Raw genomic sequence first — 27,155 nt, 5'->3', positions numbered from 1 at the left:
GTACTTATAATGCTCTGAAAAAAAGGTCAGTACCTACCTGATATAGTGTACAAAAAATAATATTATGTGAAACTCGCTCAAATAAATATAGGTAAGTACACATTATAATGAAATAGCTAGGTAGGTAACTAAATTTTATATCTTACGAACATCAATTTATTTTATAAGCTATTTCTAAAAAGCATTATTTCAAAACATTTCATAAAAAAGGCCAAGGATTAATTTACCTACATATCCCTTGCATACGCTCCTGTGGTGTATTAACTATAAACACATCGATATTTGATACAGGATATATAAGTATACAGTGGTGGATCTAGAATTTTTTTTTGGGGGGACCATTGTCTTTTTCCAAGTTTTACGACACAAATATTTAAAAACAGACCAATTTATTAACCTAAATGCTAGGCAAACGGGGAGGAAGATCCTTAAATCCACCACTACAAGTATACAACAATACAACTATATACAAGTTATAAGTACACAAAATGAACCAATGTCCAATGTAAATATGATAACATCGCGTAGGTATACGGTATACCTGCCAATTCAATTAATTAGGTACTCGAAAGGTTTTTAACTGCTAAAATAATACTTTTGCCAAGTAAAAAAGGATTTTTACGTTCTTTCATTTTAAATTAAAAAACAAAGCATACAATTAGTCACATTAATGTAAAAATATACAATTAACACACAAAACAATTACGTACATCACGATTGAAAATTATCGTTAAGCATATGAAAACAATTAAGAAATATTGAAGTGTGAAGTTTCAAGTTATACAACTTAAACTCACGACCAAGGGCGTCCGCATTAATTTTTAAGGAGAGGGGACAAATAATTTGCGTGATACACATATTATACAACTATACAAGCATAAAAGGTAAGTGGTAATCCATTTAAGAAGACACATTCATTACTTCATAGTTTTCACTTTTTGAAAATATTATCTTTACACAATATGAGGTCATTGCAAAATAACAATTATATGTTTTTTAAATTTTTAATCGTTATAAATTATAGTTAAGATTTTTACTTTTTTGAATGAATTTTATAATTATTTCTTTATTGTGACAGAAAAAACTCCATCAATACGACACCCGGATCCCCCCTCTGTTTACAGACATTTTCAATTTTCAATTTCTTTAGTTTTTTTTCTATAAATGTCTACCTAGCAGTCAGCTTACAACCGAATCGGTGATCATTTCTACTTAATAATTTTAAAATGTACATGCAGTTATCCCAGGTAATTCGAGGTAATTTATTTTTATGATACTAACGAGTCGTAATAATAATCATATTAAAATACTAGCCGTAATTATGACCATTGACCTGAAACACTAAACAGTAAAAACTGTGAAGAATAACAGTCGGAAAGGGAGGGGGAAAAATGCCCCTACTTGCCCAATGTCCATCCACCTTTCAAATATATTGCTCCTGACAGTAATAACAGTATACTGCAGTTGTGTGTCGCAAAAGTTCCACATTACCCGTATCTCCGTGGTTAATCAATTTATTATGTATTTAAATGAGCTGGATTTGTCAACAGAAATCTATAAAAAATTACAATTTAAAAGAACTTATGGATTAAAAAAATTATTTTCTAATGAAAAAACCGAATAATCATCTTTTGATTTACTACAGAGGTATCTAAATACCTTGGGTGATACGCGACTTTTGGGGCATACCGTATAATATCATATTGTTGAATAATGTTCATGCGCTAGACAAGTATATAATATAAGTAGATGAAAGTTCAAAAGTTTTTCGGAAAAACATTATCTGTTAGATAGCAGCACAGTTCAAAAGTCTGCCGACTACAATAGTTAATACTTAATTGTACAGCCAACACCTTGGGTCCTGTTTATAATGTTCAATGCACGGAGGGGGATTGTGATGTCATTGTCATAATGGACTATATAGTATTTAACATCTTACACGGTTATCAGCGGCTATATTGTAAACATGTAGTGGAATAGAATATTAAAATTATTAAACGAACGTTATCGTTTTATATTAGCACATACATATAAGTTTTATAGTAGGATCACTAGGCATTGGTTTCGGTTAGTGGACGGACGTCTTTCGTACTGGTTCACACATAATAGGAAGAATTCTATCGATATTTTCTGTAAGTACCTACACATTTAGCTTCGATAAATATGATAAAAATACTAAAAAATACCATTAATTTTCGTTGGGGCATCATACGACCAGCATTAAATAAATAAATAATAATATTCGTATAATCGTATTATTGACGTGCTATTATCACGAGCGCTCACTGCGCAGGATCACCATCGGGCACATTCGCACAGCTGCAAGGTTGTGCAAGGTGAACGAGTTTTGAGGTTATATAGGTCATAGACGACCAACAAGCGCGGTAATTTAATTTTTCTTTTTAGTTTGTTATCCGGCACGTTATCCTTCGAACGGTCAACAGGTGTCAGGTGTGCATTTTGTTTTTATTTATTTTTTGAATTATTGAATAAGTTAATTTTTAATACTTTAAAAGGTATTAAAAATTTCGTTGAAAGTTAATTTACGCATTTGAATTTAAATATATTATAATATTACCTGTATAGTATATACCTAATATAAATTAAATTTCACATTTGTTTATTGCTGCCATTATTGTAAAAGCCTATTATTAAATATTTCGTTTCCATTTATGAAAGGGTATTACACTATTACCTAATATAAACAAATGATCATAATACTTAGTTGTACATCAAATCTTAAATCTTAGATTATAGAGATTATTAAATTAATTTATATTACCAAACTTGTTAATATAATTTTTACTTTTGTTTGTTATGCACAATTATGGAAAACATTTGGCAATGTTGCAGAAATATAATACACTCAATTTAAACTATTTCTAATATAATATTAAATATATTTTCGTTAAATTTAAAAATGAAATAAAATATAATTCTACATTTCTACCTATTTTAATTAAAAATATTTGATTATAAAATAAATATAAATAGGTTACCTAATCATTTTAAAAATAACAGTTATAGATATTATAATAAATGTTTTTATATTTTTTTTCAATAGCTTAAATTGAATTTATTGAAGTAGTACTTAAATATAAAAAGTAAATAATTAATGTAGTAATACGACGGGAACATTTTTGAGTAACCTATATGTATTTCTGTTTTATTCAACATACTTTTCGTTACTATATTATTAGGCAATAGGCCTAGACGTTTTTTTAAATTATTTAGTTTTATTGTTTATTATCTATGTCAATACTAATTAAAAACAGCTTTTCAAGGCTCTTTTTATATTTTCCAACGAAAGGACAATTTATAAAGTAGTTTTCTTTGATTCTAAATTGTTTAAAACATATAAATATACATCGTAGGTATGGTTATGTATATACTCATTTGTTTTAACACGAATAAATGTATAAAATTATGGAAGGTCATATTAACAGTATAATATTAAACGAGAACGAAAACTGCTCTTGCTTGCCCTTTTCTAGAAATGCCCTTGAAAATATAGTATAATTATTACTACAGTTATTAATAAATTATATAAATATATAGATAACAATATCTTTAAAATTATTATCATTAATTATTTGCTACTATCAATAATATTATATATCCTGTAGGTAATGTATTAATAATAATACGGAGACCTTAATATAACTTAATTATACTTATATATACAAAGGTACATACAATTTAAAAACTATTGTACTTTCTTTATTTAGCATTGATTATTAATTCTTTAATGAACTTCCTTAGTGCTTCCTGTAGTTTGCGAAACTTTAATTTCCATAAACCTGTTTAAGAATAATACATTACCTTTATACCTATTATTATGTTCACCACTCCTGGATCTATTATCTAACAATATATATTGGCTATTACCTACCATTCATCTTTTAAATATGACTAACTTTTAAGCATTGATGGATATAATTATATACACAATTGTAATCATCATGAATATTGCCAGTTAGCACAAAAATAATATATATTATATAATATGAATCTATTTTTACATTTATAGTAAAATAAAAAAATCTATGAATAAAAATTTTAAAAATGTGTTAATATTATAACTTAGTATCAACTAATAAGTAACTATAGATAATAATATTATGTTCTGCTCCTAAATAATTAAAATAATTATGAGAAAAATTAAATATACCTACTCGTAATTTCCTTAGATTGGTAAGTACATTATTTTTTATTTTCACTATTACATTACCAAAAGGTTCTTTCAAAGTTTCGGTTCGTGATTATTTTATGTACATATCGATTCAGTACAATATTATCTAATGACTATAAAATATGTACCTACTAAATAACTTCTTAATCGATATCTGATAGTTGCCCAAGAATCTTGAAAATACCAAATACCAAATCATTTTATATTATGGTTACTTCATACCTATTTAAAATTGGTTTACTTTATGTATCTAATACATTTTACAATTTATCTATCAAATATTGTCAAGTTAATATTTATTGACTATTGCTTAGGTGTTTTATATAGTAATTAGTAGGTAACTATAGTTATCAGTTATTAAGTAGAAAATAGGTAGGTACTAAATGTCTAAACAGTAAATAGGTATGCGTATAATGAATTATTATATAGGTATAATATTGTATTCGCACGATATTGATATTATAATTTATTCAAAACAGTATAGATTTATGTAGAGTAATGAATCAAAGTTATCAGTTTAAATTAATTATGAATATTAAATTTAATATCGGAAAATATAGGTACCCATGCATAATATTTTGCAAATTTACAATACTTATTAGTACAATTAAATTTAAATTTAAAATATAAATAATATCACACAATTATTTTTTTTAAACTTGTAACTTGTGGGAATTTTTGCTTTTAACACATCTATTTCACCCATAGGTACAGTAATATCAATTGGCTATATTGTAAACATTAACTATATTCTATTAATTTACTGTGCACAATTTTATAAGAATTATAGTAATTTACTCTTGATATATTTGAATTTTTTTGTACTTAATTTTAATTTTCTTATATTTAAACCAAAGTAAACTAAAAAACAAATGTAAGAATAACGGTAGGTATTATATATACGATAATATACTTGGTACCTACCATTAAGTCGGTCTCGGTGCCATAGTTAAATAATTAAATTAAATTAAATAAAAACATTGAGGAGAGAAAAATCTAAAAAGAACACGTCATACGTGCGCGTGTATACTGTACTACTGTTGTGATATTAATGTGTGATGTTTACTTAACTACAAGTCTACAAAACAATGCATATATTACAATAAAATAAAAGGTACCTGATTAATAATTACTTTAATTACGATTTAAAAGACTGGGTATAGTTTATTGTGAATTAAAATTAAAATAGATTATATGTAAGGTGTTACCGATAATGATAAACATATTTTCACATTAATATCTTTATAATAAGTTCGCGAATCGTAGCTTTGAAAAAAGTTCTTCATGAAAAGTAATTCTGATCCACGGTTGCGCCCGTTCACCAAAGATTTTCTAACATTTAATATTTTATTGATGCTCAGACGATTGGTATAATTTATTGCTTTTTATTTACGTGTTTTTGCCTTTTGCAATAAAAAGTTTATTTGTGTATTTCAATATTATCTCCTACGTCGTGTTGTTTGTTTCTTGGCGAATTGTAATTTCTATTTTTATGGATCCAAAATGATCTCCTCCGATTTTCTCCTTTGCTAACCTACACCTGAAACTATGATAAAGTTGTTTTCTTTTGACTGAAGTATTTTATACAAAAGATCATTTTTTGGTTTAGTTGGAAAAAGAATAGACTTGGGTTGGTGGAAAAAAGAAAAGTATGATGGGTTTTATTATAAATATTTATAATATGTCTAAGCGATTTTTGTCAGTTATGTTATAGGTATCACCTATTAGTTTTTACACAGATAAACCGTGGCGTAATAGCGCCATATTGATGTTTCCCAATTGTGATTTAATATTTCCCGACGGCCAGACCACAATAATTATCGCCTGCATAATTCACAACTATCTAGGGGAGTTTCATCGGGATTACTTATAACCGCAATAATATCGGCTTTACATTCTTGATTAGCAATATTTCTTTGATGAAAAGAATATCGATCCATTCAAATCCCTATATATATTAAATAATACATTAAAATTTTAATTTTATGAATTCATATATAGGCATTAGGCACATTTGTTTGGCTAATCGCAGTTACAAATTTACTACCTATATATCTGAGATATAGGTACCACAAAAATTAAATTTCAATGTAAAAAGGTACTTAACGGGAGTTTACACTAAAGTTATTTTTGAAGATCAAATATTATAAACATTTTATTCTTAATATTTACGAAATAATTAACATTTATACATAGGTACATACATATACATTTATACCTATAGGTATACCTGGAATGCCCAATGTCCTTTATTGATTATAAGTACAATTATTATATTAGAATTTTTATTGGATTATGTTGTAGCCTATCTAAGCAACCCTTGACCTATCTATAATAAATACAAAGTTAAAAAATACAAATTTACTGATAATAAGAGCGACTTTGAGATTTGAGTTGTCCTATATTTAAATGAGTTTTTGGTTATTTAAAAATAAACTATATAAATGTATTTATAATTTAGTACCTATTGTATATTATATTATAGTATATGTACATTATACATTATTGTACATTCTTAAATACTTTATTGGTATGTACATACGTGCTGATAAAAAAAATTTGTGTTACAAAAATGGTGGAGATCTGATCCATTTTTCGAACGCGGATATCTGATGATCACCCCGCACCCGTATACAATTATAGGTACACAATGATACAATAATATGTTATGCACATATTTTTATAATTATATATATATATTACATATAAATGTAATACAATTATTACCTGCCTACTCAATAACGTTTGAATAACGTATATATCTTGTATTGCATAGTTTAATTTGGGCCGTTCGGCGTTCTTATAATGTCCGGTTAATGTGTCTGATAAGTGATAACGTTAACCGGCCGAATTTTTTTTGTGTTCCTACCGATAGAATTCTGCCGGTTAGTCTTAACCGATAATTAACCGGACATTGGAAGAACGGCCCTAAGGGCCAGTTTCACCAACCACTTTAAACTTCAATTAGGCTTAATCGACTGACAACAGATATTTAACCGGGCAAATTCGGCCGATTAAACCCCGGTTAACTTTAATCAAAGTTTAAAGTAGATGGTGAAACTGGCCCTTAATGTTTTATAGGTATATTACATTTAAATTATGCATTTACGCTCAATATTTAGTAGCTACTACTCAGTTATATAAATACAAATTTAATTTTAATCTATCATTCAGTACCTACTTAGAGAGAAAAAAGTTAAGTGTCAAAATAAATACATATTTTATTAACTATACAATTAACACATCATTAAGATGGACAATGCAATATTGTATAATTGTTTAACGTTGATCGTCTAAATGATACAATTAAACAAAAACAATGTAGGAATATAGCATTAAAACTTATTATTAAATATTAATACGCTTATACGATTTTTCCTATATTTTAAGTTTTGAGATAACTAAAGTTAATTACTATTAGGTACGTACTCAACTTATCAATAACAATAGTTTTGTTAACCTTACCTAGGTGTCAAAAAATAATATGGAAGACTATATATAGGTATATACAATTTTAAGAGCTGAATTTTCACCTGAAAACTTTTATTTGTAGTTTGAATAATAAAAACCAATAATTTATAAAATATAAATGTATAGTATATTTTCGAATTAAATTGAATTGAATATTTTATTTTGTTTTCAATAATGATGATTTCTGACCATAACAATTTCTAATATAAAGAAATAGGTAGGCACATTCTTTTTTTAACAATAATGTGTACATTTTGGATCTTTAATTTGAATTTTACAGACATGTAGATATAATATAAATGTATAATACCTGGGTGGCCGGGTCATACGTAAATGAAAAAAAATCATATTAAAAATTAAATTATGCCTAGTATTTAAATTTTTTCTATTAATATTATATTTTATTTCAAGTAAAAATGTATTCAATATTAAATTAAACTTTAGTAAGTGAATGTGTGGTTTGATTCAATGATGTTTAATAATGTGACCTTCAACATATTTTTGAGTAGGTACAAAACTAAGGTCATGAACTATTCATGTATTATAATTTAACAGACATACATTTTTTTTTTTAAATCAACATTGTTAGGTTTATTAAATAATATGATATAAACTACATAGCTGGTATCATGTTTTTCACCATTATAATGATATATAATATGAAGGTACTTTAATTCTTTGCTAATAAATTTTAGTAAATTGGAACTATTATTTAATTATTATTAACATACCTATATTCTATAATTAAATTATCTTTTTAATATTAGGATGTAATATATATTTTTAGCTATAGTGTTACTAGTACCCAATAAATCGATGTCAATCAATATCTGACATATAGGTAGGTATATTAAATTTATATCGTACCATAATATATACTATAGAGATAATACTTTGTATTTTATATTTAAAATTTTTAATTATTTTTCAATGATTAATTTAATTAAACTTTGTATATGAAAGGTGTGAATAATATTATCAATATATTAACGAAAATCATACATAACTCATATACAACAAGTGCATGGTGACCAAAAGTAAATCTTCATGATTTACATAATTTCCTGTATAAACAGCCACCTGCTTTGGGTTTTAGGGCTATCGTATTATACCTAAAAGCTAAAACTTTTCCCACTATAAACTTTTAATACTAAAAACACATCGGTGCAGCCTTTAAGCGTGAATGCTTGACAAACACACGTTTATTATAATAATAAGAAATCGTGTAAAAATTATCAAATGCATAGATACCGATAGCTTTTATTGAATTTAGTCGCCTGGATACAGATTTATACTAAACTCATTTGATTTATATCAAAGTTCTAATAATTTACTTTTGTTCTGTGTGATTATAATATTATTTTGTATTTAACTTAATATTATATCTTAAAGTATTGGTTCTATACTGACTACATTTCGGACCAATTGCAAGTTCCATCATCAAAATAGTATGTTCGCCGTTTCGATTTTATGAACTTATTTGCTAATAACTATACTAAGTATGTAATTACTATTATAATTTATAACTTTTTTTTTTATATTGATATAAGTATTCTTATTTAGGTATTTTGTAAGCAAGTCTATTGTCTACCAGCAATTATATCATTTTGTGTACAGTCATCCGAACAATAGAACTTTATTGTTTAATTTAAAAGTCAAAGGTTAGGTTATAGGTTTAATATAGGGTTAGGTTAATAAATAACTTAGGATTTTAACCGGCCCTAAAAAGTTATTTAAGTTTTCAATAACACATAATATTTATTATTTATTTCATTGTTTAGTTCAGGGTATTCAATATTTTCGGCCATATTATATTACTAAGCCTGCGTAGGCCCACATACCTAGTTCAACTTTGTAACTCCCCGAGCCTGAGGGTGACCAATGATCATTCGTCCCGCGTATTATATAGGATTGTCCAGTGTTTCAACTTTGTGTTTCGCTGTCCTGATGAAAGTTATACGGGAAGCATTTTCAAGTCTGTCTCGTATAAATACCGTTATTTTCCTTACTGTTAATTACTAAAAACTTTTGAGATTTATAATAAAATCGTTTTATTTTTAATATTTTTGTACGACATTATTCAATAAAATATTAGAATTTATAGGTACTTTTTAGTGGTATTTTTGGATTCTTATTTTGACTATTTTAGCGGTATAAGTAATGTCACGTTGTTGTCAGCGACGCAAAACTTACATACCTAATTATAATATTATATTGGTATATTTTGATATAAATTATTAGTACAATCACACCTACCACTTCGTTGTCAAATACTCAAATGTGTGCGTGCTAAGTGAGGACTATAATATATAAATATTATATAAAATATAAATATTTTATATTGTCTATAATATTATATAATTTGTGTAAAATATTTTAAATGTTACTTGTCATTAATATTTATACACCTCAGATATTCAGTCTACATTTTAGTTAATAGTAGCGTAGTCGTAGTGGGAACAGGGTTGGAAAAAAACACGTTTTTTTTTAATAAAACAAAAATACGTTTAAAAAATTCAAATTTTAAATGCTTTAAAAGAAAAATTGTGCCTATGTATTTTTAATATTTTTCAACTGCTTGAAAAAAATAACATTAAATAAAATTGATAGGTATAAGCTGTTGCCCGTTAGATTATTACCGCTAGGAATAATTGTTTTTTTTTTATGCAATGATAAATTATCGTATCAAATTTAACACATCCATTACAGTGACCCACTCGAAACCTAATATATACAGCAGAGCGGTATTGCCTTACTTTTAGATTCTGAGTGGAACGATGAGTGTATTGATTTTACAATGCATCATGATGATGTTTTATTTTTTTATTTTTTTTTGTGTCTGTGTCACGATAAGTAGTCGAAATAATGCTTCGATTTCGAATCTAATTGGTACTTTTGGGAGGTTAAAATTCCCTATAGTTTTCAAAAGCGTCCAGAAATATAGTTGGTGCATTGCCGAGGTCAAAACTTAAAATTCCCAGTAATTTAAACAAAAAAAAACAAAAGAAAAATTAAGAAAAAATGGGAATTTTTACGCAAATTCTGTTTTCGAGAAAATCGATTTTGGTTTTTGGTGCAACTTTTAAACAAATTACTGTAGGTACATGAAATTTTGACTGAATGTTTATATTAGCATTTTCTATACACCATACAATTTTGAAAATAATTTGACTCTCTTTGAGCTGTTTATGAACATTGTCAGTTTTCAATTTTTTTAGTTTTTTTTTCTATAAATATCAATAAAATTTTATTTGTTTGGGTTAAAAAGCGTGAAAATTTAATGCAACGCTTCTGATATATTGTTACAATAGCAGTTGAAAAATATAAAAAATACATAGACACAATTTTTTTTTATATAAGCATTTAAAGCTCGAACTTTGACAACATTTATCAAATTTAAAATATTTTGTAGTTAAAAATTTATAAAATGTTCAACTTTTATAGCTAAGGATTGAAAATTTAAAACAAGGTTCCACGTAAATAGGTTATATATTATAAATTACTTTATTTACAATAATATCATCAAATATAGTTGGTAATATCATAGGCTGACTGACCGTTTTCGCTCAAAATCGTTTTTCTTATACAATGATGTTATAACATTGAATTCAAATTTAACACTATCCATTACCGTGACCCACTTGTAACCTACTGTACAGCAGACTCTGCTGAGCAGAGCAACATCCACTTACCCACCTTTTTTTCCTAATTTTTAACTTTTAAATAAATAAATAATTTTAATTTTTGTGTCTGTCGTCACGATTTTGGGCAGTAAAACTGCTTCGATTTTCTTCAACAGTATCTTTTTCGGTGGAAAAGTGAATCTAGTCAATGCATTCAGAAGGTCAAATTTGATAATTCCCAATAGTTTTCAAAAGCGCTGGGAAAAACAACATAAAAATTAAGGAAAAACGGGAATTTTTACGCAATGAAAATCGATTTTCTACAAAATAGTTTTTGGTTTTTGGTGTAATTCTAAAACAAATGAAAGTATATACATGAAATTTTCACTGGTTGTTTATATTTACATTTTCTATACACGATAAAATTTTCAAAATATTTATATTTGTTTTGAACTGTTTAGGAACATTGTCAGTTTCCAATTTTAGTAGTATTTTTTTCTATGAATGTAAATAAAACTTTATTTGTTGGGTAAAAAAGCTTGTAAATGTAATACAAGGCTCCTACTATATTACCATACATAACAGTGACCCATTTGTAACCTACTGTACATTAGAGTGACATCCACTTACCCACTTTTTTGTTATTGGTTTGCTTAGGTTAGTTCTTGAACTAACTAATAATTAATACTAAATTGCATTTTAAAACTTGTTTGAAAATAATGTTATTAATTGAACAGAACTTTCAAATGTCATTAACAAGAATATTATTGTAGTATATTATTATGGCTTCGTTCTCAAATCAAATTTTTTTACACAAATAAAAAAATATAGTAAAAAATAAAATATATATTACATTTATATAATTGAAGTTGTTTATTAGGTTTCAGGAAATTAGGAGTTATTATTAAATTAAATAAAAATAATTATTTTACGACTCGTTAAAATATTTAAATGTATGTAATATTTGAATTTTTAAACTTTAAGATTAATCCTTTTTTTATTGAAATATCAGCTGAAAATTCCACGTATTTCAATTACAATTTAGTAATAATAATAATAACATAATAATTACCTACAGATAGTTATTATACAGAATAAAAAAATAGATAGATAAGCTAATTATAATATTACTAAAGGTGGTTATAATTGAGTATGGAATAATTTGGGTATTCGATACAGTAGTGATAATCGATGTAATATTAGATATTTTGATTATTCAGTGTTATGATTTTGAGGTACCTTTGCTATTTGCTTAGAAGTAACCATGGTTAAAGTTGTTTAAAAACATTGTGTTTTACTGTTTAACACAACTTGTTTAAAACATGGATTTAAAATATTTGTTTTAAACGTTTTGTTGATTGTTTAAAAAAAAAAGATATGTGGATATGATTGAAGGGGATGGACAATAGACATTGACAATACTCCAAATAATAATACATTATTTACGCATAAAACAAAATTTGGAATTCATAAGTAGGTTATAATGAACAATAAGATACAGATTGTGGGATGTTCCCGATTGCAAACAATTATAGAGACATTTAAGTCATTCATGAGTAGAAACGAAATCCCTATATAGACTGATATTATATGTTAATGTTATTACTTATTAAATTCCGAAAGAAATATACAAAAATGTGCACATTATATTGTTTTATATTTAAAAATGTATAACAAATATTCAATTTTAATAACCAAATTTAATACAAGGTTTCTCATAAGTTTTTATTGGGTAACATAAAAATCTCTAAAATACATATATGCACAATTGCATTTTATAGACATTTCAAGTTCAAATTTTTATGAAATTTACTATTTAAACGAAAAATAACGATTTATTTATTTAATCGTACCTAATAGGAATAATTAATTCAATAAATAAAAAATTATTATAATTCAAAATTGATTTGGAAAGATTACTCATTATGATTATTTACTAATAATTACTATAACTACAAAGCGAAATTATTTTAAAGTAGGTATTTAGATTTATTTTAAGCTATTTATCGTCTATAGACTATGAAACTATTTTTTTTATATTCTTACCGTTTCACTGTACGTTGGTTAACAAATAGTAATATATGTTTAACTAACAATATAATATGTGATTATTTTTTTATCAAAAATTAGTTTAACCTACTAGTATTTACTAGGTAATAGAAAAATAAATTACTATAATAGTAATATAAATATAGTATAATAAAATATCCTTAGATATATGGGATGAGTGGGTGACAGACTCTCGGAATCGTTTTGCTTATGCAATTGAATTCAAATTTAACACATCCAATTCAGTGCCTGCGCTCAATGACGAGGACACTCCTACTATTTAATACAGCACAGTAAATTCACGGGTTTTTTTTTATTAGTTTTAAAAACACCAAATTTTGTTATATTTGGATATTTAATTTAATTGATTTTTATAGACGAGAAAAATTTTAATTTCAATACAAAGTTTTAAAATTAGTTATTGCTATTTACTATTTCCAATAACGACATAACGTTGAAAATCTTAAGTATGTAATTTGTTTTATGATTAACATTTTTAAAACTTCTAATTGACGCTATTTTAATGATTGACAAAACAATTTTTTAGTACCTATATGATTGTAATTTTTTTATGCATATAAAGAATATATACGGTATCTTTATTGTAATTATTGTACTATGTACAAAGTACAAATTATGCAATAAAAGTACCTACCTATATTACCTATATATTATTATTTCACGAGTACAAAGTTGGAATTAGTGGCGTAAATCAATTTTTTTACGAGAGGCAAACAGACATTTACCAGCTTGCACCCATCCACTATAATTAATCATCTACAATTATTCCAATCATATACAATCTATTTATAGCTTTATGAGTTAATCATACAATATAAATAATAAATATATAATTAAATATATTAGTATATATAACTTTTACCAGTGTAATGTTACTAGGATTCACCATATACACACATATCTACTACCTACCAAATAAGTTTTGGGGTGGTAGAGGCGCATGTGCCTGCCACTGTTACCAGGGATTTGCGTGACTGGTTGGGATTCTGAGACTTGACACAAAGTTTCAATTTTCACGTGTGATAAGTACCAAGGTTGAGATGGTTGATTTAAATTATATGAAGGCTATCGACCAATCTCACCCCACACGTTAAAATAATTATTAACCCGGTTGCGTGATTTAGTGATTATAGTATACATATTTATTATTTATAAAATTAGATCTTTGATTCAAATCGCCTATCTAGTATCTAAATAATAAACATACCTATATAAAATAGTTATGCTGTTTCAATATGTGTTGAAATTTAGGTCAGAATGTAGTGTGACGTGTTGCCGTATTGGCGTGTTGCTGGTAACATACCATGGAGCTTTGACAATTATTTTCTAGTAGTCAAGTAGATTAGAAATGTATATATATTTTTTTGACGTTTTCATTTATATTATTATTTTATATACACAATAACATTTTCAAAATATTTTGACTCAAGTTATTTATAGGTACATACAATTTTTGATTATTTCATAATTATATCTAAGATTTGAAAATTTAATACGATATTCCTCATGAGTTTGTTTACTTTTATAAAAAAAAAAAAAATGTCCACAAAAAGTCAAATTACATTTTTATGAATGTTTGAATTTAAAATTTTTACAACATTGGATATTGACTCTTTTTCTCATAGAGGCATAGAGCGATTTTCTTATTTGTTTGTAATTCAAATACGAATAACCGTAGATACTTGAAATTTACACCATATGTTTATTATATCATTTTCTTTACTTGAATATTCAAAGCATTTTAACTTGTTTTGAGTTGTGTACAGATATTTTAAATTTTAAATTTTTTTAGTTTTTTTCCTATAAATGTCAATAAAATTGTAATCGGTAGGTTAAAATGCTTGAAAACTTCATACAAGGTTCCTACATTGTTACAATATTAGTTTAAAAATATTAAAAATACATAGGCAAGACTTTTTTTATAAGCATTTAAAGGTAAAAAGTCGACAACATTTTTCATATTGAAAATTTTCTAATAATTTTGCAGTTAAAAATTAAAAAAATATTCAATCCCTTTAGCTAAGGATTCATAATGTAAAATAACGTTCCACGTAGGTAGTTCATACTGTAACCAAAAAATCTAAAAAAATACGTAAATACAGTTTTTTTATAGTTATTTAAAGTTTAAGTTTGGACGAAATTAGATATTTAAACGAAGAAGAACGATTTTGTGTTATAATTTAAAAATATTATTCATGGGTACTTGAAACATCTAAAGTATATTATTATATACAGATAATATTAATTAAACTTACTGGCTTAATAATAAAAATATAAATATAATATAAAATATCCTAGGCTGACAAACCATCCCCGCTCAAAATCGTTTTTCGTAGGTATACAATGGTATTATATACTTTAATTTAAATTTAACACTATCCATTACAGTGACCCACTTGTAAACTGTAAACTACTGTACAGCAGAGCAACACCCACTCACCCGCTTTGTTATATTGGTTTTTTTTTTAAAATAATTGTTGAAAAAAATGATATTCACTTGGAATTAATTTGACGAGGACTTAATTTGGCGGGAATAATCTGCTAATTTTTGGTAAACTAATTATCTCCAATTTAAATAATTGTACACGTGTAAATTATAATGCTGTTTTTAAATCGTTAAAGCTTACTTTAATCTCCTCTGTTTAAGTTTTTCTCATTTCGATGACTAAATGTAAACAATTATGATACAAAATAAATGATTATTTTTTAATACATTCATTTAACTTGATATTATTTATATGTTTATACTTCATATTCTTTATTATAGATTATAACAACGTACTAATTGTGCGGTCATAATGATAATTTCAAATGTGAGTGGTTCCATCCGGAACCACGTTCGAAACCAATTCATCGCTCTTTCTATATCACGAGCGAGATATTCATCAAAAGTTGAATACAAACCAATAAGAAGTGTTCTCGTAGCTAACCGAGGTGAGTGCTCAAAATAAATATTACTAGTACATATAATTATGGGCTTGTTTGTTTTTATAAACATAGGTGAAATTGCAATACGTGTATTCAGAGCATGTAATGAATTGGGTATCAAGTCTGTTGCTATATATTCAGAACAAGATAAAATGCATATGCATAGATTAAAGGCTGATGAATCGTATCTAGTTGGAAAAGGAAAAGCTCCAGTAGAAGCATACCTTGACATACCTGAGATTATTAGAGTTGCAAAAGTAAATTAACAAACAAATTTTTAAAACTTTGTAAACAAATTATTGTTGAAAAATATGCTTATACGAGTTTCAAAATTTAAAAAATAATACTTTCTTGACTGTTCATTAAAATATAATGTTTAAAAGGAAAACGATGTTGATGCTATTCATCCTGGTTATGGTTTTCTATCGGAACGATCTGATTTTGCTCAAGCAGTCATTGATGCTGGAATCCGATTTATTGGACCAACACCTCATGTTGTTCAACAAATGGGTGATAAAGTTGCTGCCAGACAAGCAGCTATTGACGCTGGTGTTCCAATTGTGGCTGGTACTCCTGGTCCAATTAGGACATCTGATGAAGCTATTGAATTTTGTCTGAAACACGATTTACCAGTTATTTTTAAAGCCGCTTTTGGAGGTGGTGGCCGAGGTATGAGGGTTGTTAGGAAAATGGAAGTAAGTTATTAGATAGATATATATTTGATTCAGTTAGTATAGCCCGTGTTTTTAGGAAGTAAAAGAAAGTTTTGAACGTGCTAGTTCAGAAGCAAAAGCAGCTTTTGGCGATGGCGCGATGTTCATCGAGAAATTTGTTGAAAGACCACGACATATTGAAGTTCAGCTTTTGGGTGATCAAGCTGGAAATATTGTTCATTTATATGAAAGAGACTGTTCAGTACAACGTCGTCATCAAAAAGTTGTTGAGTTAGCACCAGCTCCTCATTTGGACCCAAAGGTGAAACTATTTTACTTATATAAATAAATACAAATATTTGTCATATACCTATTAACATATTTTAATTTGATAGGTTAGAGATTTAATGACTGAACGCGCAGTAAAATTAGCTAAACATGTAGGTTATTCAAACGCCGGTACTGTAGAATTTTTAACAGATGGCAAAGGCAATTTCTATTTTATTGAAGTAAATGCTAGACTTCAAGTGGAACATACTGTTACTGAAGAAATCACTGGGTAAAATAGAATTAAACTGAATATATTTATATTTTTAAACTTGAATCTGGTAATATTTTATACTTTGTCAATTGTCATTACAGTATTGATTTAGTGCAATCTCAAATTCGGATCGCGGAAGGCGTTACACTGCCTGAACTCGGATTGACACAAGACTCAATTAAGCCTCAAGGTTTTGCTATTCAATGTCGTGTTACCACTGAAGATCCTGCTAAAAATTTCCAACCGGACACCGGCCGTATTGAAGTAAATGTTAACTTTTTAATACAATATTATTTTTAAATAGCACTAGTAACACTTAATATATTAATTAAGGTATTCAGGAGTGGTGAAGGCATGGGTATCCGATTGGATGGTGCCTCTGCATTTGCTGGAGCAATAATCAGTCCATACTATGATTCGTTACTCGTTAAAGTTATTGCTCATGCTGCTGATTTACAAGCAAGTTGTGCTAAAATGAACCGGGCCTTACGTGAATTTAGAGTTCGAGGAGTAAAAGTAATATGAACATTTCATGATTACTAAATAACTCATAACTAAATTATATTCTACATACTAATAAAGTTAAATGTGTTTTATTTATAATTTAGACCAACATACCATTCTTGTTAAATGTGTTAACCAATGAAAAGTTTGTAAATGGGTCAGTTGATACATATTTTATTGATGAAAACCCTCAACTGTTCACACTTGAACCATCTCAAAATAGAGCTCAAAAACTTCTTAACTATTTGGGAGAGGTTTTAGTAAATGGCTCTCAGACTCCATTAGCAACCAGTTTAAAGCCAGCAAACGTACACCCTAATGTACCTGAATTTCCTGCAGGTACATATATCTGTTTAAACATAATTAATTGATTAGCTATCAGTATTCAGTGTCTGTACTACCTAGTTAGTACCATAGAACTTAAACTACACTAGACAAGCAATGGTAGGCGTAACAACATAGAGGGCACTTTTTGATTACTCGATTACTCAATATGATGGTAGTGTGGGGTAGTAGTGTAATATACATAGATATGATGAATGTATTTTGTTGTCAAGACAGGCTACATTACTGCGATATGTTGTTACGCCGCTCGTAATGCTGTTGTTATACACAGTTCTTGTCCATGATATAATAAGTTTATTAATAAGTTAATATATCATGTTCTTGTCTAGTAGTATAAGGTCTACTATGCCTAGTACCTACTTCACTATCATTATGTTCTAATTAACATAATGTAAGCTATAATTATGGTGTTGCATGTATATAATGTGTGTATAAAGACACAAACCTGGGCAAGTTAATTATTTTTTGATTACTTGTTTAAGGGCGTTAGATGCGGTGATTTGCTGTCTTTGTCTAACTCACGTGGAACATAGAAATAACGACCTAAGCGACTGACAAAAATTAAGGTACTTCTAGTTGTTCGATTTAAGAAATGTAAAGATGTCTGAATTGGTTAACACATTTACTTTGCATCGGTCAAAGCATATTTTTAGTATTTTTTAATAATATTTTTTTATAAAATTTAAAATATTTATTCTCATCAAAATATTGCTACAATTGAAAAAAGTATTTCGACCGATGCAAAGTAAACTTGTATACCAATTCAAACATCCTTTAATTTTTTTAATTGAACAACTAGAAGTACCTTCATTTTTGTTAGTTGCTTAGGTCGTTATTCCTATGTTTAACATGTGTTAAACAAAGACAGAAAATCATCGCATCCAACGCCCTTAAGTTAAATTATAAAAAAAAAAATGAATTAAGCTAAGTTAAAGTTAGTTTTAAAATTTACATTTGATTAATAAAGTTAAGTTATACAAATTTTCAGAAAAATAATAATTAAAAGCTAAGTTAAATATATAATAAGTAATAATAATAAATAAAATAATTAGGTAAGTCAAAAGTTAATTATTTGAAATATCCACACTTGCATAAACATATTGTTACTTACACTACGAATAGAAAATAATCGTTTTTACCTTAGTCTTGGACCTTGGTATATATATAGGATAATAAACTAATAACAAAAACGTGCCACGGCTAACTATTTTTGTGGATTAAGTTTTAATTTTTTTTTCAAACACTGAAAACTGGGAGTGTTATTAACTTATTTGTAGTCTGTTGAGTGTAGACATCAGCTTGGTACATCGTTATAGTGATTTTATATTATAATTTATCAACTATATAGTAACAATAGTAGACTTCTTCAACATCATAATTTAGCGGGGGTTATAGGTTATAAACAGGTACTTAAAGTTCTGAAAATCTAAAATTTTATTCCCATTGACCACTATAGGAAAAATGTACATTGGTATTTGGTACATTTGTCATCCGATATCCTCCATCTGGGCAGTTCTTGGTATTTTATACTATAGGTACAGTATTAAGTACCTAATACCGATAGTATCACGAAAAAGTAAATTCCTATAATAATACATTACCTATTATGGGTAACCTATTATACCTATAATGATAGTATGATATAAATCCCCTAATAAATAACCCCTAAAAAAATAACACGGTGAAAAAATAACCAAATAATAAAAATCTTGTGCCCCTAACATTTTAATTTCAGTCTATGCATGATTTTAAAACATACAAATAGTCATTTTTTTTAGTCATAATAAATTTGTATCACCATGTCAATAATAATGTATAAATAAAAAACAAAGATTTAATAATTTAAATCCATTATAGTATGTCAGTACTCTGTAGTTATTATATAACTGATCGATATGATTGACATAGTGACATACTGTCTCCGCTCTGCATTGTTATTATCGTAGCCTGATAGTACCAGTATAAAATACGCTATCGTTGAATACAAATTTAACAAAAAAAATATATTTCAAAAGGGTTTTTTCAATAGTTATTTTCTTGTAATTTAAAAACATTATTTGTGGCCTTGTGGAGACTTAAAAATTGTACGTATATCATAAATTTTACCATACACAATGACATAAAAATATTTGGATTAATTTTAAACTATTGCCTATTACATATTTACACCATGAACCCCTTCTCACTGTTTTACGGTAAGGTAGTATTGACTCGAAAGTTAATAAAAATACTCAATAGTATAATATGACAGAATTTATATACCTACGCTATTATAAGAATTAAATATTTTTCATTCTCTATCATTGAATTAAAATGTAACACATTCATTACACCTAACCATTCGTGGTTATTTTTACCGCGCTTATTTTTTGCAATACCCTATAATATACATTTATCTATTATTGAGTATTTGAGTTATTGTTGTTTATGTTGTTAATACCTTTTAAACAAGCTGGACAAAAAACAGCTCAACCACGTACGAACTATAAGTAGGTAGGTACCTATATACTTACCTAGTGACTAGTGTCTATATAGTAGACTAGAAACTAAAGTGCACTAAAAAACGAATTGTGGCGATTATATTTTGTTTATGTGTTACCAGTTTATATAATACTAATCAATACGTAATTTTTGTCAGAAAAAAATGTTAAAAGCTGTTCTTTAAACAAACAATTTGTAAATAATTTTTTACAATATAACTAAGTGTAGCTTTAATAAAAATAAATACCTATGCAGGGCCGTCCTTAGAATTTGCAAGGCCCAGGGTAAATACTAATTTTTAAACCAATTTTACCACTTTTTTCTATCGCGAGGCTTCCAAATGTAAATAAAAAGCGCGAGCCCCAGGTCCTGGGCCCTGTTCGCCCTTCCCCCCCCCTAAGGTACTCTGTACCTAAGTAAGTTATTTTTTCTAACATTCTATTTTTAAAAGTTAAAAGTTATCAGAAAGAGTATCTTATAACTTAACTTTTTAAGTAGTTACTGCCCAGCTTTGTATAAAGTTTGTGAGTTTGGATATTTTTTTTAAATTTAAGTTTACCGGAAAGTCAAATAGATTTTTGATGAGTGTTTAAAGTTATGAAGTATAAAATGTTTATTTTATCATTTTCTATACATTATGTTATTAAAATCTTCAAAATATTTTGAGTCGTTTTGAGTTATTTATATGTAAACATTTTTTTTCTATAAATCTCAATAAACATTTTTTCAATTGGTCAAAATGCTTGAAAATTTAACACAAGGATCCTCATAACTCATAAGTACCTAGCTATAATATCAGTTGAGAAATATTAATTTTTTTATAAATACTTATTTAAAGTTTCAATGTTAACAACATTAATCAAAATCTTGAAAATTTTCAAATTATTTTGTAGTTAAAAATTATAAAATGTTCAATTTGTATAGCCAAAGATTTAAAATTTAAGACATGGATTCTCATCAAATATAACTCGTACTATAATCAACAAATCTAAAAATAGATTAACATAGTTCTTTTTTACAGACATTTTAAGGTCAAATTTGTACAAAATTACATATTAAAACAAAGAACAACGGTTTTAGTTATTTTTTTTTTATTTTTTTTATTAAAAAATTGTATTGCCAAAAAGAGTTTAACCTACTGTAGTAGGTACTAATGCCTAATAGTAAAATAAATTACTTTAATCACAATAATATCATAAAATATATATACCTATTAAGAGGACGCTACACAGACATTAATTGTCTCCATCTTACAAGTATGTAACATACCAAATTTTACGCTCAGCAGATTACGTTTAGCTTCGATAGTTTAAAAATTAGAAACAATACAATTAAAAGGTAAGATTATTACCTAGGGCATCTCATAAGCTTTTTGTTATATTTTAATTTTAAAACAAGTTATGAGTAATTGAAAATGTACAAACAATTTACAATTTAAAAATATTTATACCTAATTGTCATTTAAAAAAACTACCTTCTAAATATCATCCAAAAGTTTTTCATTAAGCTGATAATCGATCAAATTATTGTTTAATTTGTTATATATTCCCTCGTTCTCAAAATTATATTTTTTAATAGTAAAACATTAATTTTATGATATAAAATTAATTGTAGAAATTATATACCTACTTGCCTTAAATTAAATATAAATGTCTGAACTTTGAACTAATTATAAATTGTATAAAATATGTTCCAATTATTTTAAAGGCAGAATGTTAATTTTTCTATACTCAAGGGGGCCAAATAAATTTGCTTATTGTATAGACAGTTATAGGTTTTGCCTATAAAGTATATAGGTACCTAATTTAACTCCTTATATAAACAAAAAGATATGTTATTTACTTATTACTTAGTTATAACTTATAATTATTAACTAACCATATTTTGTGTGAACCATTCTTTTAACAAGTGTATTTGTGTTATAATTGTATGCACCTGTTTTATTCATTGTTTTCATGTCATATTGCATATTATACTTGTCTAGATTACGTTGCACGTATATTAGGCAAAAATGATCCAGAAAATAACTCAGGTAATTCATGTTTTTATATAATATACTACTTTAATTCTTAACTAATACTTAATATTTTAATTCAACATTATTGTTGTGTATTCATAATTTAGCATATTTAACATTAACTCATGGCCCATAGATATTAACAAGTACTAACAATTAATAGGTATTAGGTACATAAGATATTTTATATTTGGTTTCAGTTTATATTTTTAAGCCATGTATTTATCAAAAGCTTTTACCATAGTGGCAAAGTTAATATAAATGTAAATGTTCTAGAAATATGATGCACAAATTAATGTTATAATTTCTTTAAAATATATTTTAGGTTTAAATCCACCTAAAGGATTCAAACAAATTCTCACTAAAGATGGACCAGAAGCTTTTGCAAAGGCAGTTCGAGACCATAAGGGACTTTTGTTAATGGACACAACAATGAGAGATGCACATCAATCTCTTTTAGCCACTAGAGTCAGGTAAGGTAGATTTTACTTTTATTTCACAAATATTTTAATTTTAATAAATATACCTTTTAGATCCCATGATATTCTACGTATTGCTCCATGGGTTTCACAAAGTTTCCCAGGGTTATATTCATTGGAAAACTGGGGTGGAGCTACATTTGATGTTGCACTTCGATTTTTACATGAATGTCCATGGGAAAGATTAGCAGACATGAGATCAGCTATTCCTAATATACCATTCCAGATGTTATTGCGTGGGGCAAATGCAGTTGGTTACACAAACTACCCTGATAATGTTGTCTTTAAGTATGAACTTTTTTCCATTGCCTATAGTACTTGATTTAATTAAAACATTTTTTTGTTCCTAGATTCTGTGATCTAGCTGTACAAGCTGGTATGGATGTGTTCCGTGTATTTGACTCTCTAAATTACTTACCAAATATCATTCTTGGTATGGAAGCAGCTGCTAAAGCAGGAGGTGTTGTTGAAGCAGCTATTGCGTATTCTGGAGATGTATCTGATCCTTGTAAAACAAAATACACTTTAGATTATTATGTAAATTTTGCTGATGAGCTAGTTAAAGCTGGTACTCATGTATTGTGTATTAAGGTATGTTAATATTTATTAGAGATGAGTTAAACTTAAGTTTTCATAAACTTAAACTTTTTTGAACTTTTAATTATTTAACCATCACAAATTTTAAAATTGAATACCCAGTAACAAAACAGTATTTACATGTAACAAAATACCAAAATTAAAACTAATCTGCCATCATAATTCCACTTTATTATCTGCGAACTATTCAAACTTCATGTTCAATTCTCGAATTGCATAAAGCTCAAGAGGTTAAGCTCTTTGTCACATAAGTTGTACCCTTATTAAATATTTTGTATTTATATATTTAAATTTTATATTATATTTATCAGGATATGGCAGGACTTTTGAAACCTCGTGCTGCTACTATGCTCATTGGTGCTATTCGTGCTAAATATCCCAATTTACCTATTCATGTTCATACTCATGACACCAGTGGTGCTGGAGTTGCTTCTATGTTAGCTGCAGCACAAGCTGGTGCTGATGTAGTAGATGTTGCTGTTGACTCAATGTCTGGTATGACTTCACAACCTAGCATGGGTGCTATTATTGCATCATTGCAGGATACTGAATTAGATACAGGTAATAATAATTATAGGATACATCCTAATTTGATAAATTTATACTTAAAAAATGTTTCTTGATTCAGGTTTAAAGTTGAAAGAGGTCTCTGAATATAGTGCTTACTGGGAACAAGCGAGAACTCTGTATGCACCATTTGAATGTACAACAACAATGAAATCAGGAAATGCTGATGTCTATTTAAATGAAATTCCCGGAGGTCAATATACTAATCTCCAATTTCAGGCTTACTCGCTAGGATTAGGCGACTTCTTTGAAGATGTGAAAAAAGCTTACAGAGAAGCTAATATTTTACTTGGTGACATCATTAAGGTAAAGTTTTATAAATAGTGCATATATTATATATATTTGATTTTTATTTTCCAAAATAATAAATGTTTAGGTAACACCGTCTTCCAAAGTTGTTGGAGATTTTGCTCAATTTATGGTACAAAACAAATTAACTGCTGAAGATGTATTAGAGAAGGCTGAAGAACTGAGTTTTCCTAAATCAGTCATTGAATTCTTACAAGGTGGTATTGGTGAGCCATACCAAGGATTCCCTGAACCATTGAGATCAAAAGTAAATGATAAATTAATAATTATATTAGATGCTATTATAATTTTACTGCAGAAGTTAACAACTACCCATAGAACTTATAAGAGTTAAATAGCCTTCTTAAGTAAAAATAATATATATATTTATAAAATACATAATATATATTGATATTATCAATTTATTTTACATTACTTATTGATTAATAGGGCTCGGAATTTTATGCATTTGCATATTTCTTAGGAAACTGCTTATTAAAAATCTAATTGGATACAAATTTGTTTCACAGTAGATACAATATATTAAATACAAAAATGTATGTTGCATATTTGGCTTAATTTACACGATTTTGCATATTTAAAGATTTTAAGCTCTTTTCCGACAATTTCCCGGCATTTCGATCCCTATCAAATTTCTACTAAAGCTTCTTTTATATAATCATAACCAAATACAACAGCTTTTGTTGCATCTGCACGACATGACCAATGGGTTTCATTCATGAAACCAAGATTTCTCATTGCAAACCATATAGGTACCCACTTGATGAATGATCATTACCTACATCTCTATCAACTATTCAACTTGTTTTATACTTTCTATTCTAAGAAAAAGTTAGTTACTTTTTTCACTAATAGGTTATCAATTATCATCAACCGTTTCTCGGTTATTTCTTTTTTTTTTTTTGTAATATTATTATAATATCAGTATGGTTCTGGCTATTTAATGTAAAATAAGTACCTTATAAATTACTTTTAATTTTTATATTTTTTAAACCTATACCCTGTTCCAAAATGGAAGACACCAGGCAGCCAGGGGAAAAATCGGTTTTGTTACGTTAATCTTGTGTCTTCTCTTTTGAAAAAAAGTATAAATTCTATCTCTTACTTTCATTTCTCTAACTAAAATATTTGTATAATTTAAAATCTTTAAAACTTATTGTATTATTACAGGTTTTGAAAGACATGCCACGGATTGTAGGTCGGCCTGGATGCACTTTACCTCCTTTAGATTTTAACAAAATTAAATCCGAATTACAAGAAAAATATCAAAAAGTTAGTGATTATGACGTTATGAGTTCTGCCCTTTATCCTACAGTCACAGATGAGTTCCTGACATTTAAGGAAAAATATGGACCAGTAGATAAACTCGATACTAGAATATTTTTGACTGGACCTAAAGTTGGAGAAAACTTTGAAGTTAGTATTTTTAAATAGTTGTTAAATTGATTTAATATATGAGTATGTATTAATTTGATAATTTTAATCTAACGAGTAACAATTGTTTAGGTGACAATTGAAAAAGGTAAAACATTAGCCTTCAAAACACTTGCGATTTCTGAAGAGCTAACTGCCAACGGTGAGATTGAAGTATTCTTTGAAATGAATGGTCAATTACGGTCCGTATTCATACGAGACAATGAAGCTTCTAAAGTATTTAATTTAGTGAAATTAACTGTCAACAATATTACTATAATAATATGTTTGTTTTTTTGTAGGAGATGCATATACATCCAAAAGCTTCCAAATCTAATAAGGGACAGGTTGGGGCTCCAATGCCTGGATCAGTAATGGATGTACGTGTGAAAGTAGGCGACAAGGTTGAAAAAGGCGCTCCATTAGTGGTTCTATCTGCAATGAAAATGGAAATGGTGGTGCAATCGCCTATAGCTGGAACAGTTAAACAAATTGATATAAGTGTTGGAATGAAATTGGAGGGAGATGATTTATTGCTATCCATTGAACCATAATTTTGTTTAAAAAAATGAATTTATTAGGATTGTGTACCTATATTTATGTTTTTCATCTCCACCAAAAAAAAAAAAAAATAATGTTTTAAGATTAATCAACTAGTCAGCACTTGTTAAAAATATATATTCAAACAAATTGGTGGTGATAATCCATTTGAACAAAAAAATTTATACTGCTGTAGACATTTGAATCATGATTTTTATGTTCGTAATGTTATAATAGTCAGAATATTGTTGTTAATATTTATTTTTAGTTATTATTTTATGAATTATTTATAAAAAACAAAAACTATTTTTAAGTGTTATAATTTTTAAAATCTTATTTTTTTACGATCAAAACATTTTCATATATAAATTCAACTTATTAAGATCTTAGGTGACCATTAAAAAAATATTTGAAGCATCTGAACT

At 27.2% G+C, this 27,155-nt stretch overlaps 1 protein-coding gene across 3 annotated transcripts; it reads left to right on the top strand.

Annotated features, from left to right (window-relative positions):
• The first annotated feature begins 1,953 nt into the window (after positions 1-1,953).
• On the top strand, positions 1,954-26,880 carry LOC132937983 (pyruvate carboxylase, mitochondrial). 3 transcript variants are annotated; one of them, XM_061004624.1, is made up of 19 exons: positions 1,954-2,132; positions 16,124-16,290; positions 16,357-16,541; positions 16,668-16,979; positions 17,035-17,259; positions 17,333-17,496; positions 17,580-17,742; positions 17,812-17,994; positions 18,087-18,321; positions 22,793-22,840; positions 23,151-23,298; positions 23,359-23,592; positions 23,655-23,895; positions 24,213-24,462; positions 24,530-24,774; positions 24,845-25,024; positions 25,948-26,193; positions 26,284-26,427; positions 26,493-26,880. In XM_061004624.1, exons 2-19 carry the CDS (start codon positions 16,155-16,157, stop codon positions 26,742-26,744), a joined length of 3,591 nt encoding a protein of 1,196 aa, XP_060860607.1. In that variant the 5' UTR covers positions 1,954-2,132; positions 16,124-16,154; the 3' UTR covers positions 26,745-26,880. The 3 variants fall into 3 exon arrangements, with proteins under 3 accessions (XP_060860607.1, XP_060860609.1, XP_060860608.1); XM_061004625.1 differs by lacking the exon at positions 1,954-2,132 and adding an exon at positions 2,299-2,451; XM_061004626.1 differs by lacking the exon at positions 22,793-22,840.
• Positions 26,881-27,155: the final 275 nt, after the last annotated feature.

The sequence above is a fragment of the Metopolophium dirhodum genome, chromosome 2, assembly GCF_019925205.1.
Source record: "Metopolophium dirhodum isolate CAU chromosome 2, ASM1992520v1, whole genome shotgun sequence".
Taxonomy (NCBI): Eukaryota; Metazoa; Arthropoda; class Insecta; order Hemiptera; family Aphididae; genus Metopolophium; species Metopolophium dirhodum.
Note: the sequence above shows the minus strand (reverse complement) of the source record. Positions and strands in the feature narration are given on the sequence as shown.

Coding starts and splice junctions, on each gene's coding strand:
- LOC132937983 (XM_061004624.1), top strand. CDS start 16,155: ATGATAATTTCAAATGTGAGTGGTTCCATCCGGAACCACGTTCGAAAC. Junction 24,775..24,844: donor TACTTGGTGACATCATTAAG/GTAAAGTTTTAT, acceptor ATAAATGTTTAG/GTAACACCGTCTTCCAAAGT. Junction 26,428..26,492: donor GAGACAATGAAGCTTCTAAA/GTATTTAATTTA, acceptor GTTTTTTTGTAG/GAGATGCATATACATCCAAA.